This window comes from Phacochoerus africanus, chromosome 8, assembly GCF_016906955.1.
Source record: "Phacochoerus africanus isolate WHEZ1 chromosome 8, ROS_Pafr_v1, whole genome shotgun sequence".
Lineage (NCBI taxonomy): Eukaryota > Metazoa > Chordata > Mammalia > Artiodactyla > Suidae > Phacochoerus > Phacochoerus africanus.
In genome coordinates this window covers 163,867,430-163,884,604 of record NC_062551.1, presented here as the reverse complement: position 1 = coordinate 163,884,604, position 17,175 = coordinate 163,867,430, and the positions used below count along the sequence as shown (strand labels likewise).

The window sequence follows — 17,175 nt, the reverse complement described above, 5'->3', positions numbered from 1 at the left end:
GTCAGATGCCCACATTTATTTGCTTTAATAAAAACTGTACAAACTAAAACGATGGAGTATAGAGAAAACCTCTACTAAGACTACTTCTATGGATGTAGCAAGCTCTTCTAAAGGACTTGGATTTCATCTGAGCAATGTTCAGAGACAGACTCATTACGAACAAGAATTCTTTCTCTTTTCACATTGAGGCCTATTCCTGTAGGGAGACACCGTGCAATTACAACAGTGTGGGACTTGGATCACCCAAACTCGAGAAATACCTGTGTAGGGATGCAGTATCTTCCTTAACTGCCGAAAGTGGTGGCCCTTCGGGCTGAACTTGAAAATGATGTCATGGTGATATAAGAAATTGTACAAGCGGTAAAAAATTATATTGCTGCCTTCATTTGCTGCTTTTATGTAATGATCATAGGTGCTAGAAGAGAAAGTGGGGATAAAATGTCAACAAATGGCTTAGATAATGGCAAACGAGTATGCTTTGTTTTGCTTTCCTCTAACTGACCTGTTTATCTGGCAGTTGGTTTCCAAGCCGAAGACGCATCTCATGATTATGTCCAGGGTCAGCAAGGTGACGGGCGCAGAGATCTCCAGAAGCGTGTCCTCAGTGCCACAAATCCTCTCCCACTCACCCTGGCACGGGGGTCAAGATCGACACCGTCACCTCCTCAAACCGCCTTCATCCGAAGCCTCCTCCCTGACACTGCGCATCCCACGCAACAGAGACAGTGCGGACCGCGCAGGAGCCAAAGGCCATAGAGGTACTTGGGGACCCCAAGCCGTCACCCGTTATTTCATCAGTAAAATGGGTTCACTTAGGACAAGGGGCCTCTGGTGAAGCACAGGCGAGTCCGGAGGACAAAGGCAGGGGCAGCTCCTGCAGAGAGGAGGAGGAGTCGGGGGACCTGTTGTACACAAAGGTCCACTGAAGGAGAGTGGGCTGGTTTTACTGGCTGAGTTGTGACCGTCTCTCGTTGGCTGAGCTGTTGCTGGGCAAGGAGAAGTTCTCCCTTCCTCCTGCCGGGTAGTAAAGGAGTCGCCATGCACAGGGAGGTCACTTCCTACTGGGTCTGCAATTGCCCTCTAGCCGTAGGATGTGAGAGCTCCCCTTTCTGGCCTCCTGACCCCAGTTTAAATGAGGCTTCAGGGGATCGATGTCCACATAAACAGGCCAAGTGCCTCCTTGGAGGGAGGAAGGGAAAAATGCACCCGACTGGGTGCGAAAGAGCACAGAGCAAACCGGGTGTCCAGTAAATGGCTGAGTTAAGTATCTTTGGCCTTTCAGTTATTATCATAACTCTGCTTTAAAACAGATCCGAGTTCTAGCAAAACAGATAATCTCATACGAGGCCCATATCTACAAGGGCTTCCTCCCTCTTTAGTGCCCAAATGCTAGCTACCTGATCCCATCACTACTCTCAAGAACCAAAGGCACATTTAAACATAAACTTGAGCAGGTCCTCTTGTGGCTCAGCAGTTAGCAAATCTGACTAGCATCCGTGAGGACACAGGTTTGATCCCCGGCCTTGCTCAGGGGGCTAAGGATCTGGCGTTGCCATGGGCTGTGGTGTAGGTTGCAGACAAGGCTCACATCTGCGCTGCTGTGGCTCTGGCGTAGGCTGGCAGCTACAGCTCTGATTGGACCCCGAGCCTGGGAACCTCTATATGCTGCGGGTGCGGCTCTAAAAAGTAAAGAAAAATTAAAAAACCCACACACAAAAACAAACAAACAAAAAATATTGCGAATGGATAGACAGCAAGGCCCTACTGTATAGCACAGGGAACCACATCCAACCTCTTGGGATAGACCGTGATGGAAGATAGTGTGAGGAAAAGAAAGCATATGTACACATGCCTGGGTCACTCTGCTGTACAGCAGAGACGGCCACAACACTGTAAATCAAGGAAACTTTGATCAAAAGAAAATAGAATAAAATACTTTTCGTAAATGGAGATACACTCGAATACCACCACTGGCCGATTTGCGTAACTGTGCGTGAAAGTGCACAGCACCAGACTCGGAAGAGAATGCCCCCTTCCCACACTAGCCTGTACCTCTAGCCCTCTGCCTGGAGAGCGCGCACAGGTATTCTCATCACAATCCCAGCAGACTTCAGGTTAAATCTGCTCCTGTGAGCTTGGCTGAGAACCTGGCCAACCAGCTGGTGACACTGGGTCTCTCTTGGGAAAAGGGATGGGTGTGCAGACGAAGGCGGAAGGAACCTGTGGCTCTGTTTGTGGCGTTTAAAGCATTATGATGAAGTTGCATTAATGAATCACTTGTCTGGTTTTTAAAATAAATGCAATTGAGGCATTACAAATACACCGTGTACTAGCGGAATTTTGGAACAGAACTCATTTATAGATCAGGGACCACCCACGAGAATATCCTTCTGCGACATCCTTCTGCTCCTGATGATCCACTCGACCTGCAAGAGGAAACTCACGTCCGCAGATGTGTAGATACAACGTGTAACTCACTCGGCTGCCTTGAGTGCTCTCATCCACATTCCACACATACTCAAGTCCATGTGAAATCGGAGTCTCCTCTGAACCTGAAGCTATTCCAGCTGCTGCTGGTTCCCTTGCCTGTCACCGCAGCACTTACCGTCTGAATCGTACCACGTGGTACTTGCTTTACTGCAAAGGGTTTCAAAATAAACCTAAGACAGACGACCAGATCTTCCTCTTCTTTTCTTACCCAAAGAATCATAGCAAAGACTTACACGGACACCCATTGCTCAGTGGGTTCTTGCACGGTGGTTGACTTCTAGAAATCATCCCCCTTTGACTCTCACTTCCCACCTAACAGCGTCTAATGCAGTCCCTGGGGGAAGCCTTTGGCAACACACCAGAGCATCTCCGCCCCTCCACGTACCAGCATTGTGTTCACAGAATGGGCCATTATCTCCACATGCGATTTCAAGGCGTTCAAATGGAGTCCGGGCGTCAGCAGGCGACGATGCTGGAACCACTTAGGTCCATTCAGATTCAAGAGTCCTTTTCCTTGAGAAATAAAAGGCACAAAACCTCATGCCATTTTTTTTTTTTTTTAATGAGATGAGGGAGGAGAGGTGAGGAACACAGATATGGAGTGGCTCTGACACACGGGGAGTCATGACGTGGTGGGATATCGACGTGGTACTTAAATATGAAGAATGAAGTGAGTTTCGATGCTTCCCCCCGGGATGGATGTGTATCCAGCGCTGTGAGAAAGACCCCTCGTTTTAAAGCCCAATGAGTGCGCTAGTCCTGAAATCACCAACTCCTTTCCACCGGTGGAGTAACTAAGTCGCATGACCTCCCTGAGGTCTGGTTTTCTCACGGGTAGAGTGTGCTGGTAAATTTCTACCTCGCTGTGCCCCGTACAGATTAAATGAAGGTGTACACATAAGGTGCCTGACCTGGGCTCTAGCTCACGGCAGAGGCGCAGCAAATGTTCACCTCCTCTCCACCCCAGACCAATCCGTAAACTACACCGTGAACACAAAATTCACAAGGAATTAGATAAGAGTGTCCACTCAGCTGCCCTCTCCTGAGTGCAGCTCTGTGCTTCACACCTGGAAGTGATATGAAGTGAAATCACTCATCAAACCTGACACCCCTGAACCTGCTGTTACCAGGGAGGTCATTAAAGATTTGGCTGTACGTTGACCTTGAAGTTTAATGATACATAATCGCCATCATCCACTGAGTGCTTACCACACGCCAGGCTTGTGATGCACAGTCCAGCGCTGTTACAATACCCGCCGTTATACCAAATGCTGAAAACACATGTGTTTCATTTAATCCCCACAACACCCCAAAGAGGTAACTCTCATCCTTGTTCTCAAGGATGAGGAAACAGAGGCTTAGAGAAATTAGAGGACTTCCCCAAAAATCACACAACTAGTCAGCGGTGGTGGGGGGGGGGGGGAGAGGATTCAAACTGATGTAGTTGGGAATCCAAAACCTTATTCTCTCATTTAATTCCTTCCTTGTCTCACATAAATACCAATCGTATGCCTAAAAAGCTTAATTCATCTGCTCACGGAATATTTCCAAACTGTACTTTGAAGCAAACCTTTACTGATTTGCATATGGAAAAAGGAAAGGAAAAGGGCCAAGCAAACAAGAGAGAAGAAAGAATAACATAGAGACTATATGGATGGAAAAGCTGCAGTTGTACAGACAGAGGTGGGAGGGAGTCGCACATCTGCTGTCTTGCCAATGAGACTTTGGGGAGAGAAATGGATGAGGACGGTTCCTGGGAAGTTGCACCACTCGACCTGCCCCTTGACCTGCCCCTCGAAAACGTGCAGAATGGCTCTTCCATACTCTCGACGCTTGTGAACTCCGATTTGAGTTTCCTTGGCATGCTCTACACAGGAAGGGGCCTTTAAGAGACCGAGGGTCACCCCTTTCTTTCGCACATACATACCAACGATGGGATCCATGAACTTGTACAGGAAGTTGGACTTGGGATCTGCGGAGTCAAGCGAGGGAAACAAAAGAAAACATTAGAGGAACAGTTCCCAGCGTGGCTGGTGGTTCTCTTCCTCTGCCTGCACTAACCACAAGCAGTGAGTAGGAGGGGGCCCAGGTCTCCTTTCCTATAGCCCTTGGCCAAACTGGGGAAACCACACATCTTGGTTCAGGCAGCTGACGACAGCAGCCCCCCGAGGCAGACAGGTACAGAGACCCAGATTCCTCACTTGTTTCTACTTCCTCCAATGGAAACAGAGGTTCCCCGAGGGTTACAGAGTGTCCAGTGCAGTAGTCGGGACGATATATCACCTCCTTTTGGGAAAGTAAATTAGCTATTAGGGGAGAGACTGGCAGACCCCAGAGAGTGAGACCCTTCTGGTGGTTCTGGGAGCCCTAACAGGAGGGTATTTTACAGCTCACATCCTTTACAAGGTGAACGTGAGACGCATCAGAGCCGGGGACTGGGAGACGTGGAGACTTTCAGGAAGAGGCTGCTTTCTTTTATCAGGTTTTATTAAGAGAAAGATGAACATATCAGACCTTGGTGTCACCAAGTTGAGGGAGTAAAAATTGGCACATTTCAATTTGGGGCTAGGAGACAATCTACCCTGGAAGCCTCGAGGAATAACCGGTTGAGTGATTTCAATGCCCCCTGCCCCGAGAGGGAACACAGCTGAGACATATGCAGAAGATAAAACGCATGTGGTCTATGATCAAGAGGTTAGACTGGTGAACAGATGAGTGGCATCAGGTTTACCTACTGAGTCAGGAGAGGCGGTGCCACCTCTGAACTCCTTTGCAGACGTCACATTTAATAAGGTGGTGGGAAGGACGGGGAGTTTGGGGTTAGCAGATGCCAACTACTGCCTTTAGAATGGATGAGCCATGAGGTCCTGCTGTACAGCACAGGGAACTATAGCCTATCACATGTGATAGAACATGATGGAGGATAATATGAGAAAAAGAATGCATATGTGGGAGTTCCCATCAGGGCTCAGCACAGTTAATAACCAGACTAGTACCCATGAGGATGCAGGTTCGATCCTTAGCCTTGCTTACAGGGTTAAGGATATGGCGTTGCTGTGAGCTCTGGTGTAGTTCGCAGATGTGGCTTGGCTCTGGCGTTGCTGTGGCTGTGGTGTAAGTTGGTAGATGTAGCTCCGATTTGACTCCTAGCCTGGGAACTCTCCTATGCCTCAGGTGCAGCCATGAAGGAAAGAAAAAAAGAAAGAAAGAAAGAAAGAAAGAAGGAATATATGTATGACTAGGTCGCTTTACTACGCAGCAGAAATGGACAGAGCATTGTAAACCAACTACGATAAACAACTTTTAAAAAAGGAGAAGAAAGGTACTGGGAGTGGGGAGTATTTTGAGGCTGAACTCACAAAACCAAGAAGAGCCAGTGAAGGCCCTGGACAGCCAGGGTTGGTGGCTGGGCTTTAAGATCCATGGACCTAAAAAGGCTCCCGTGAGTCTGAACTAGAGGAGGGACCGAGGGGCAGGCAAGCCCCTTCAGGACTGGGGGGAAACTTCTCTGCACTTTCCCCAGTGTCTCTGAAAGGCCCAACGCCAATCTTTGCACCTTTAGTCCCTTTAGACTCCTGCCCGGGGCTGTGCATATCACTCCTAGAAGGATTAGGATCCCGAGATTCATGCCTTTCTTACCTGGTCTGCTCAGAAGAGTCTTTGCATAGTCTGGGTCATAGATAAAGAAAAACGCCTGAAAGGGCCCAAGCCAGAAAGGACAGGCACGCGGGTATTTGTCTATAACCTCCCCGAGCTTCTCCATTCCACCATTCTGAATTATCTGCAGTGGGAAAAAAATGAAGGGAATTAGAGGAGCCAGGCCCTCCGGCCTCATGCCCTCCACAGCGGCAAGCGGAGCTCAAGGCCTGGATAAGGTCCCACAGGTAGAGGCTTGACCCTTTGTCTGGAATCGAGGGACCACTCTCTCCTTGGGGTTTCTAAGCTTAGGGTGTACTTTTCTAAGCAAGGTGAACATATTCATCTTTTGCAGGATGAACACATGCTGCAACCCCAGACCACGTCACTGCAGAATGACAAAGACTGTGAGCCGCTGTCCTCCCAACGGGGAGGGTGAAGTGAGTGGAGTCACACACCCTGTCTCAGCTGCCGGCGTCGCACACTTAGGTTAGGAGTAGAGTCTGGATGCTGAAAAAAATGCTTCTTCCGTGTGAAGGAGAGAATGTCAGTAGATGGGACATGCACAGGCATCAGCTCCCTGTCCTTCCTGTCTAATTACTGAGGAAGGAGTCCGTCTCCTGACTTAATAGCAAACGCTTCTCCGAAAACTGGCCAACTCCATCTGCGCGGAAAGCCTAATTCTCTTCCCTTGCAGCAGCAGAAGGCAGAAGGCTCATTTATACAGACATAGCGAGGCTTGAAGCAAACTCAAAAGCGAAAACTCTCGGCTTCCAACAGGTAGAAATTAGAAATTCTGAGGGTGAGAACAGACAACCCCACAGCCCACGCTGCGACTGGTCGCACAGGAAGAACGGGCCAGGCTTAAGGTTTCTTTGCACATCAGGACCCCTGTGACTGTGCTCAAATGTGTAGCAAGGCTCATCCACGCAGGATGAAATCTAAGACAGGCAAGGTCTTTGCCCTTGCAAAACTCCCCTACATCCTGCTAGCGGGAATGTAAAATGGGAAACAGTTGGTAGATCCTTAAAAGTTAAACGCTGATTTTTTTTCACTTAACCCAGCATTTCCAATCCTAGGTACATACACTTCAGAGAAATGAAAACATTTCAAAGCATGTTCAAAAATGTCCAAAAACAGCCCCAAATTGGAAACAACCGAAATGCCCATCAACTGACAAATGGATAAATAAAACGTGATATATACACACATGGTGGAATATTATTCAGCCACAAAAAGGAATGAAGCACAGATACATGTTACAACATGTATGAACCTTAAAAACCTTACAATAGATGAAAGAAGCAAGTCACAAAAGACATGTTATTTAATTATATTTATATGAAATATCTAAAAGAGGTAAATATAGAGATAAAAGGTAGATTAATGAGCCCAGGAATGGGGGAATAGGGTGCTTTGGGAGTGATAACTAAAGAGTATATATAGGTTTTGAGGGGTGAGGGGGGGAGCTGCTCCCAGGGCATGCAGCAGTTCTTGGGCCAGGAACTGAACCAGAGCCACTGTAGCAAGCCAAGCCACAGCAGTGACAGCACCAGATCCTTAAAGATCCTTAACCTGCTGAGCCACTAGGGAACTCCATTTGGGTTTTTTTTTATATGATAAAAATATTCTAAAATTGATTGTGGTTGTGGTCGCACAACTCTGTGAATATAAACTACTTCTACACTTTAAGTGGGTGAATTTTGTGGTATGTGATTTATATTTCAATGCAGCTTTAAAAAACCTATAATGAAGCCATTCATCTACCAGATAATAGAGTATAAAAATGGTGTTAGTGAGGAATAGACTTTGCTTTAACAACAGACTGGTGAGGGAGTAATGGACGATTCAAACCAAACAGCACAGAGAGAACAAGAACAAGGAAGGTACAGAGTATTGGATGCTGAAGACATGGAATTGAGACAGGGTTCCTGCCTGATGCTATGGTGGTCCCAGTCTGATAGTGGAACTTATGTTTCATTAAGCAAACACTTACATAGCACTCTTACATGCCAGACAGGGTCTTAGTTCTTCTCAAATATCAAGTTTATCCTCTGAAAATTCAATAATACATCAGTAATTATATTACATGTAAATAGGCTAATTATTTCAAGTAAAAGACAAAAGGTGTCAGACTGTGTTTTTAAAAAGCCAAACTATATACTACTGACACAAGATATAAAGTCCAAGAGGTTAAAAATAAAGGATAAACAAATACCATCTAAATACTGACAAAAAAGTTTGTGTAGTTACACTATAATCAGATAATGTAGAATTTAAGGCAAGAAGTCTTACTAGATATAAAAAGGAATGTTTCATATATAAGGAGGATTAGTCTATGAGGAAGATATAGTAAATCAAAATGTGTATGCACACTCTACTATAGATTGAAAATTGATAAAGAAAAATGGACGTTAGAACCAAAGGAAGAAAGAAAGAAATTTACAATAAGAGTCACCATAAGACTTTAGGAGTTTCTGCTGTGGCTCAGCAGGTTGAGGACCTGATGTTGTCTCTGTGAGGATGCAGGTTTGACTCCTGGCCTTGCTCAGTGAGTTGAGGACTTGGCAATGCTGCAGGCTGCAGCATGGGTCAGAGATGGGGCTTGGATCTGGTGTTGCTATAGCTGTGGCATAGGCCCAGAAGCTTCAATATGCTGCAGGTGCAGCCGAAAGAAAGAAAGAGAGAGAGAGAAAGGAAGGAAGGAAGGAAGGAAGGAAGGAAGGAAGGAAGGAAGGAAGGAAGGAAGGAAGGAAGGAAGGAGGAAGCAAAGAAAGAAGCAAAGAAAGAGAGAAAAAGAAAGAAGGAAGGAGGGAAGGAAAAAGAGAGTGGAAGATTTTAACACATTGCAATTCAAAACATGGCAGATCCGTCCATGATAAGATCCTTACAGAAACTGAGGATAGCATTAGAAATGTTTATAGTAATTTGAAATTGCTGTAACTTTTTACTGTTTTTTTGCTTTTGTTTTTGTTTTTGCTTTAATGAGAGTAAAGGTCTACAACAGAATGGAGGGGAAAAAAACGGGTGCTTCACCACAGATAGTTTGAGAAGCACTATGTGAATATACACCGTCCTCAGTAGTTGGTAGAACAGATCTCTTGGGCCATTTTCAGTTTTCCCAACTTCTGATAGATGGCTCCTTCTCAATTTCAGTTTCTGGAAGGTGTTTGGATGAAAATCAAACTCTGATGAGAAACAGAGTAAATGGAAGTTGAGGAATGAGAAGTTTAGAAAAAGTTAATCGGATTAAATGAAAAAAAAAAGTTAGCTATAGAGCAGTAACTTAAAGGAGAAGTAGTTAAAGGAAGGGCTGGTTCAGTCCTGGGTCTCCGCCCTCTCCCCACGCAATACCCACTTACATCCCACCGACAGATCAGAGGTTTTATTTTCTAGAAAAACTAAACGAGGGAGGCTGTAAGACTTGAAGAAATCAGGCACTGTGGAGGGAAGGGGGTGAATCATAGAGGGGTTATGAGAGATTGTGTAACAAATGATTCAAACCTTAATTCACCTCCTTTCTCGGCTTCCAGAACACCAGAAGTCAACTGGACATCTCCTAAGCAAAAAGGCAGATTCACCTCCAAGAAAGCGGGGGAAAAAAATACATAGATACTGACAGGTTGAGATTACTCTCAGGGAAAGTAAGATTTCCAAACGTTTTGGGTGCCTCGATCTAGACAATGAAAATGACAGCCACAGACCATCTGACGTTCGAGGACACGAAAAGCACAAGGCAAAACAGACTGTGGTAGCCAACCTCCGAAATGGCTTGTGATCATTCGCCACCTTTTTATATTGTCCCCTCCCACGTGGTACAAGGATTTGTCAGGCTGACTGACTGCATAGAGCAGAAGTGATGGGATAAAAGTTCCAAGAGCAGGACTGCAGCTTCCATTGAGATTCCTTCTCCCTCTCACTCGTGCTCTCCCGTATCTTACTCTGGGGAAGCAAGCTGCCGTTTTGAGATTAGGACGACTAACACTTCCGGCTTGCCTGGAGACAGGTTCCCAGGTTGCAAAACTCCCAGAACTAAAAGCAGGAGACAACCAGGCAACCCGGATCACCTTAGTTGTGAGCGGTCCATGTGGGTAAGAACTGAAGCCTCTGTCTAACAGCCAATGAGGAACTGAGGCCTCGCAGCAATCGAGTAAGTGAGCTGGAACGTGGATTCCCAGCCCCAGGGGAGCCTTGAGATGACTGCAGGCCCAGCCAATCCCAGGCAACCTTATGAGAGGCCCTGAGTTCTTCACAGAGACTCACCCGGCTAACTAACACCCCTCCCAAATTCTTGACCCTCACACACTGTGTGAGATAATAACCATGTGTTGTTTTTAGTTGTTAAGTTTGAGGGTAATTTGCTGGGCTGCAATAGATAACTACTAATACACGTCCAAAAAAAGTGAAACAAGGAGTTCCTGTCGTGGCGCAGTGGTTAATGAATCCGACCAGGAACCATGAGGTTGTGGGTTCGATCCCTGGCCTTGCTCAGTGGGTTAAGGATCCAATGTTGCCGTGAGCTGTGGTGTAGGTTGCAGAGGCGGCTCGGATCCCGCGTTGCTGTGGCTCTGGCGTAGGCCGGTGGCTACAGCTCCGATTCGACCCCTAGCCTGGGAATCTCCATATGCCGAGGGAGCAGCCCTAAAAAAGGCAAAAAGACAAAAAAGGAAAAAGAAGAACCAAAACTATTGATACTTCAAAAAAGATATGATATAGCATTTCATGAAACAAGACCAGGATTCTATAACAAAGAGGAATGTATTAAACTGACTGCGGCAATGGCCTCAACTGGTTAATGACTCCCTGTGTTTATACACTTTGGTGATGCTCACCCCAATGATTTGGACTCGCCTATGTCTTTTGCTTTGGAATAGTAGCAAACGTGGCTCAGAGACTTCATAGCACTTGCATATTGAGCTCTTTGCTCTCTTGCTATTCTTGAGACGCTGATACCATGTGGGCAAGGCCAGGTTAACCAGCTGGATGATTAAAAAAAAAAAAAAGCAGATGGAAGAGGACTAAGGCACCGCCTTTACCTGCTCAGGTAGCTGCCTGCAGATGCATCAGTGAGCCAAACTAAAGTCAACCGAGCCTGGCTCCTAAGAGCAGAACCTCATACCCCCCTAGCCCCATCCAATTGCTGACCCACAGATTTATGAGCTAAATAAGTGGCTGTTGTCTTAAGCCACTATGTTTTAGGGTTTTTTTTTTTTTAATGATTTGTAAGGTAATTGATGCAAGAATAAATGAAGAAAAGACAGAGCTCTAGGAAATACAAATTATGACAGCCAAAATTTATAAATGTTAGTAGAAAGTCTAGAAATATAAAATCAAGAAGAAAAGATGTTTAAAATAAAAAGAACCAGAAGCTCCATATCAAACCAATAGGAGCTCCAGAAAGAGAGAAAAGAGAAATGGAGAGAGGTAGGGTAAGTATCAAAGAAATTGTATTATTCACTGTTAGTGTCCTATTCTTAACTTCATCTTTACCACCTTAATATAAAGCATAATCAGCATCTGCGTTTATTAACCTAGGAGTTTTTCCTGGCCAATGGAGCCTGCTATTTGCCTGCATATCAAAATGAACACAATTACCAAGTATTAGAAAGCTGCATATTTCCAAACAACCAAGTGAAAGACTTTTTCAGTAAAAATTGTAAAACACTGCTGAAAGAAATTTAAAAAGACAGAACTAGGTGGAAACACGTCCCATGTTCACGTGCTGGACTTAATATTGTTAAGAAGTGAATACTACCCAAAGCAATCTCAGATTCAATGCAATCCCTATCGAAATCCCATAGATGCTTTTGCAGAAGTAGAAAAATCCATTCTAAAATTCACATAGATTTCAAAGGACCTTGAAGAGCCCAAACAATCTTCAGTAAGAATGAAGCTGCTTGGTTCACATTTACTGATTCCAAAACTTACTCCAAAACTACAGTAATCAAAACAGTATGGTTTTGGCTTAAAAACAGACATATAGCCGAATGGAATAGGATAGAAAGCCCAGAAATAAACCCTTCAATATATGGTGAAATTATTTGTGATAATGGTGCCAAGACCACTAAATGGGGAACGGAGACACTTTCAATGAGTGGTGCTGGGAAGATTAGATATCCCCATGCAAGATGATGAAGTTGTACGCTCAACTAAAATATAAAAATTGACTCCAAATAGATCAAAGACCTACAACTACAAAACGCTTCCAAGAAAACATAGGACAGAAGCTTCATGACATTGGATCTGGTGGTGATTTCTTGCCTACAATAGCAAAGGCACAGGCAACAAGAGAAAAAAATAGACAAACTGGACTTCATGAAATTAAAAAAAAAAACTGTACATGAAAAGATGATAATTACAAAGTCAAGAGACAACACACAGATGGGGGGGGAGGAAATATTAGCAAGTCATACACCTGGGATTAATATACCAAATATAGAGAGAATTCCTAAAACTCAATAACAAAAAACAAACAACCTGATTCAAAAGAAACAAAGGACTGAATAGACATTTTTCCAAAGAGGAACTGCAGAGGCTCACCACTGCTAATCATCAGGGAAATGCAAATCAAAACCACGACAATATATCATCACCTCACAACTGTCAGTATGGCAATCATCAAAAAAGTCTACAAGTAACAAATGTTGGTGAGGATGTGGAGAAAAAAGAATCCTCCTTGGACCCTATTGATGGGAGTGTAAATTGGTGCAGCCACTGCAGAAAACAGGATGGAGGTTTCTCAGAAAACTAAAAATGGAACTACTATATGACCCAAGAATTTCACTCTTGGGTGTATATCTCAAACCCCCCCACTCATATGAAAAGACGTGAACCCCAAGCAGCATTAGCTACAATCACCAAGGTATAAAAGCAACTTATCAACAGGTGATTTTTTCTTTGAGAAACAAAGTTACAAATGCTTTTACTCCCTTATCAGACAAAGTAAAAGCATTTTTTTTTTTGTCTTTTTGGGGCTGCACCTGCAATATATGGAAGTTCCCAGGCTAGGGGTTGAATCAGAGCTCTAGCCGCCAGCCTACGTCACAACCACAGCAACACCAGATCTGAGCCAAGTCTGCAACGTACACCACAGCTCATGGCAACACTGGATCCTTAACCCACGGAGTGAGGCCAGGGATCAAACCCACGATCTCATGGATACTAGCTGGGTCCATTACCACTGAGCCACAACAGGAACTCCTATGTCAGGATCTTAATCCACTGAGCCACAATGGCAACTCCTCAATAAATGGTTTTAATTAAAAAAGGAACAAAGGACTTAAATAGACATTTCTCCAAGTAAGATATACAAATGAAATGAGCACATGAAAAGCTGCTCAAGATCACTGATTATTAGGGAAAGGCAATTCAAAAGTGTGAGATACTGGAGTTCCCGTCATGGCTTAGTGGTTAACTAGCATCCATGAGGATGCAGGTTTGATCCCTGGCCTTGCTCAGTGGGTTAAGGATCCGGCATTGCCGTGAGCTGCGGTGTAGGTCACAGACGTGACTCAGATCTGGCGTTGCTGTGGCCGTGGTGTAGGCCAGGAGCTACAGCTCACATTCCCCAGCCTGGGAATCTCCATATGCCACGGGCACGGCCCTAAAAAGCAAAAAAAAAAAAAAAGTACGAGATACTACTTTGCACCCATTAGGGTGGTTACTATTTAAAACATCACACAAAATAACAAGTTTTGGCAAGGATGTGAAGAAACTGGAACACCTCAACGCTTCCGGTCAAGATGCAAAAGGGTTAAGTCACAATGGAAAACAGTACAGTGGTTCCTTGAAATATTAAAAATAGAGCAATTCCATGTTGGGGTATCTACCTAAAAGAACTGAAACACATATTTGTACATCCACGTTTACACTAGCTAAAATGTAGAAACAACCCAAGTATCCATCAGCAGATAAATGGATAAACAAAATGTGGTACAGACATAACAATGAAATATTATTCAGCCTGAAAAAGGAAGGAGATTCTGAAAAATGCTACAGTATGGATGAACCTTGAGGACATCATGCCAAGTGAAATCGGCTAGTCACAAAAAGGTAAATACTACATGATTCCACTTATATGAGATATGTAGAGTAGTCAAAATTGTAGAGACAGAAGGTAGAATGGTAATTGCCAGGAACTGGGGAAAGGCAGGAGTGGGGAATTATTGCTTCACAGGTAAAGAGTTTCACTTTTTCAAGATGAAAAAGGGTTACAGAGTTGGAAGGATGGGTTGATAGTTTGACAACATTATAAATATTTTTAATATCACTGAAATGTATACTTTAAAAATGGTTATGATAAGTTTTATGTTGGGTATATTTGACCATGATAAAAAAAAATTGGAAAAAAATAAGAAATCTCCAAGTCATCCAGAAAGCTAGAAGACAATAGAACAATGTCTTCAAAATTCTGAAAGGATTTTATTTCCAAGGTATAATTATATATCCAGCCAAACTATCATTCAAGTTCAAATTATAATAAAGACATTTACTGTGATTCCAGAGCTTTAAAAATTCACCCAACATTCCTTCACTCATTCTCAAGAAGCTACCCATAAAAATAATTACATAAATCAGGAACAAAAAAGACATAGTGTCAAGGAGACAGGAGATATGACACAGGACAGCACAACATCTGTGTACCAGGTCTAGAGAGTCCAGATTAGAACAGGGGAAGAAGTCTGTGGGAGAAATGCCTCCAGAAAAGCAGAAGGACTGAGGGATTGTTTGCTAGATTGAGGGATTGTTTGCTAAGGTTTCGATGTCTGGAAATATTATTGAGATGTGTTTAACAGATTCAAAAATTGGGGAAGACAATAGTGATAGGTATTGAAAACTAAACACTGGAGAAAAGGAGAAAGTTAACCCCATGAGCAAACAAACAAACAAAACCCAAAACGAAAAAACTCTATAAGAAAAGGAACAAAATCAACCACTTGGTCAGTGGTAAATAACACTTAAATAAGCAAAAGAATATAAATACTAACTTTTCTATTTAATCAAAACATACAATATAACTATATTGGGACAGTCAAAAGTGAGGTGTGATAACTCTTCATAGGGAGCTAAGAGATGGATATCTCAAACGATTCAATTTAAAAGTGCAGCATAGCAATATTATCTTTTAGGTAATGATTTAAATAAATAGACAAAAGAATCAAAAGTGCTTGCTTTGGGGAAGGGGGACCAGGAGTGGGGGAGCCAAAAGACCCCCCAGTAGCTCTGCTGGGAACAGCCTCCCCACCCACCCATCCTTTGAGATTCTGCTCAGCCCTTCCTAGGCTGTTCCCTCCCCTGGGGAGACATGTGTACTTCCCTCCAACAGCCCCTTGTCCCTAGGCCTCTGTCGAAGTACCCTTTCCCCTGTATCTTCATCTTCTCTTTGTGGTCCAAGTATGCATCTGACTTGGGAATCCAGCACCTATCACACAACTGCCACTACTCAAAGTTGGTTGAATGAATAGAGCAAGGAATGGGGGGGGGGAGCAGATTTAGAGAACAGGAGGGACCCAAAGGTAAGGGGTCTCCCTCCACCTTACAAATTCCAATTCCTTGGTATTTTTCGTGTGATTGGCTGGGGCTGCTCCCCGCTTCACAGGATCTCCGGTGGGAAAGGACTAAGGGTGGCAACTATTGTGCCCAATGTGGCACATCTTCTGCCCTTAATAAGTATTATTTAGGCTAACAGACTGTGTTTTGTTTTGTTTTGTTTTGTTTTGTTTTGTTTTGTTTTTTTAGCAACAGTCTGTGGAAAGCCTTTTAGAACACAATACATAAGTGCAAGAGATGGGAGAAGCAATTGCAGGCAGACATGAATTACCTCCCATGTAATTCCTTTGTCCTTATTCTGTCTCTCTAAATTGCCCTCTCCCAGCCCCCCTAAAACCTCCTTTCCAGTGGCTCTAGGGCGTTTCCATTTCCCTGGAGGGCTGTGCGGGCACGCGAGCGTAGACTAAAGACTAATGAGGATGCCCAGAGCCGCAGGCTTGGGCGGAAGAGGTCTGCGTAGGACGGAGGCACCGGAGGAAGAGAAGGAAGCAGCCGCTGCTCTGCCCGCCGCTTTCCAGCATCCTCCTTCACCCCTCCCTTCCATCCCTCTACCTTCTGGTGCCCGTAGAACCAGTGGCTCGGGGGCGAGGGGAAGGCGCGCAGGTCTCGGAGCAGCCGCTGCCTCTGCAGGTAGAGCTTGACAGCCTGCAGCAGCCCCAGGGCCAAGCAGAACACCAGCGCCAGGTGGAGGGGCCTCGCCCAGTGCGTCTCCAGCCAGGAGGACTCCATCGCTCTGCGCTGCGCGGATGGCCCGCAGCCTCTGGCCTGGTGCTTTTCTGCAGCCCGGGATCTGGGGGGAGGATCCAGCCACCCACTCTCGGGGAGAGCCAGCCCACCGCGCCTCCGCGCGCTGGCACGGTCCCTGCTTTCCCCTGAGAAAGGAAGAGCAGTGGGAGGGGGCAGCCCGGGCTTGGCCCGAGGCGGGCAGGCAGGCAGGAGTTGCCGGATTTCTAGCCCTGTGTCAACTGATGCAAAACTTGATTCAGGACAACTTCCGTATCAGAGAGCGGCATCGTTCAAGTGCGAGAGTTTTCAATCCCGGAAGGGATGGATTTAGGTTTTGAAATAATGTCAAAGCTCAGGTCATTGATTTTCTTCTTTGCCCCAAATAAATAATAAACTGCTGTGCAAAAAGAACTTCTTTCCCACTTGGAAGTTCTGTCAGACCCCGCGAGGGTCTGGGGGCTGGTGGTGGATGTGTATGATCATCAGACTGATACTATGTGGCCTGTCCAGTGATGTGCGGGTACCTATTTTACAGTTGGTCCTCACTCTGATTTCTGGTGCTTGCCAGGGTCCATCATGTCCTATTTCAAGCTGCCAGCAGAGGGTCCCCTGAATACTGAGTGGGAAAGATGCTAAATAGCTACCATCCTAGAGTATTTCCACCACACAGACACAGACAGGGCCTGCTGCACTGTTCATGGATCCCAGTGCACAATGAAAATGTGGGACGTCTTGTTAAAAACTTATTGACAATTTTAAGGTGACAACGGCAGA

The 17,175-nt window shown here is 45.0% G+C and overlaps 1 protein-coding gene across 1 annotated transcript in view; it reads right to left on the bottom strand.

The window, feature by feature from the left end:
• LOC125132231 (cytochrome P450 4X1-like) overlaps window positions 1-16,418 on the bottom strand; it is a 31,364-nt gene extending 14,946 nt beyond the window's left edge. The window contains exons 1-6 of the mRNA XM_047789168.1: window positions 16,228-16,418; window positions 6,130-6,271; window positions 4,418-4,462; window positions 2,876-3,003; window positions 503-630; window positions 261-415 (exon numbers count right to left, since the gene is read on the bottom strand). Of these exons, the coding sequence (XP_047645124.1) occupies window positions 261-415; window positions 503-630; window positions 2,876-3,003; window positions 4,418-4,462; window positions 6,130-6,271; window positions 16,228-16,404 (775 nt within the window). The 5' untranslated portion in view covers window positions 16,405-16,418. The remainder of the gene's footprint in view (window positions 1-260; window positions 416-502; window positions 631-2,875; window positions 3,004-4,417; window positions 4,463-6,129; window positions 6,272-16,227) is intronic.
• Between the last annotated feature and the right edge of the window lie 757 nt (window positions 16,419-17,175).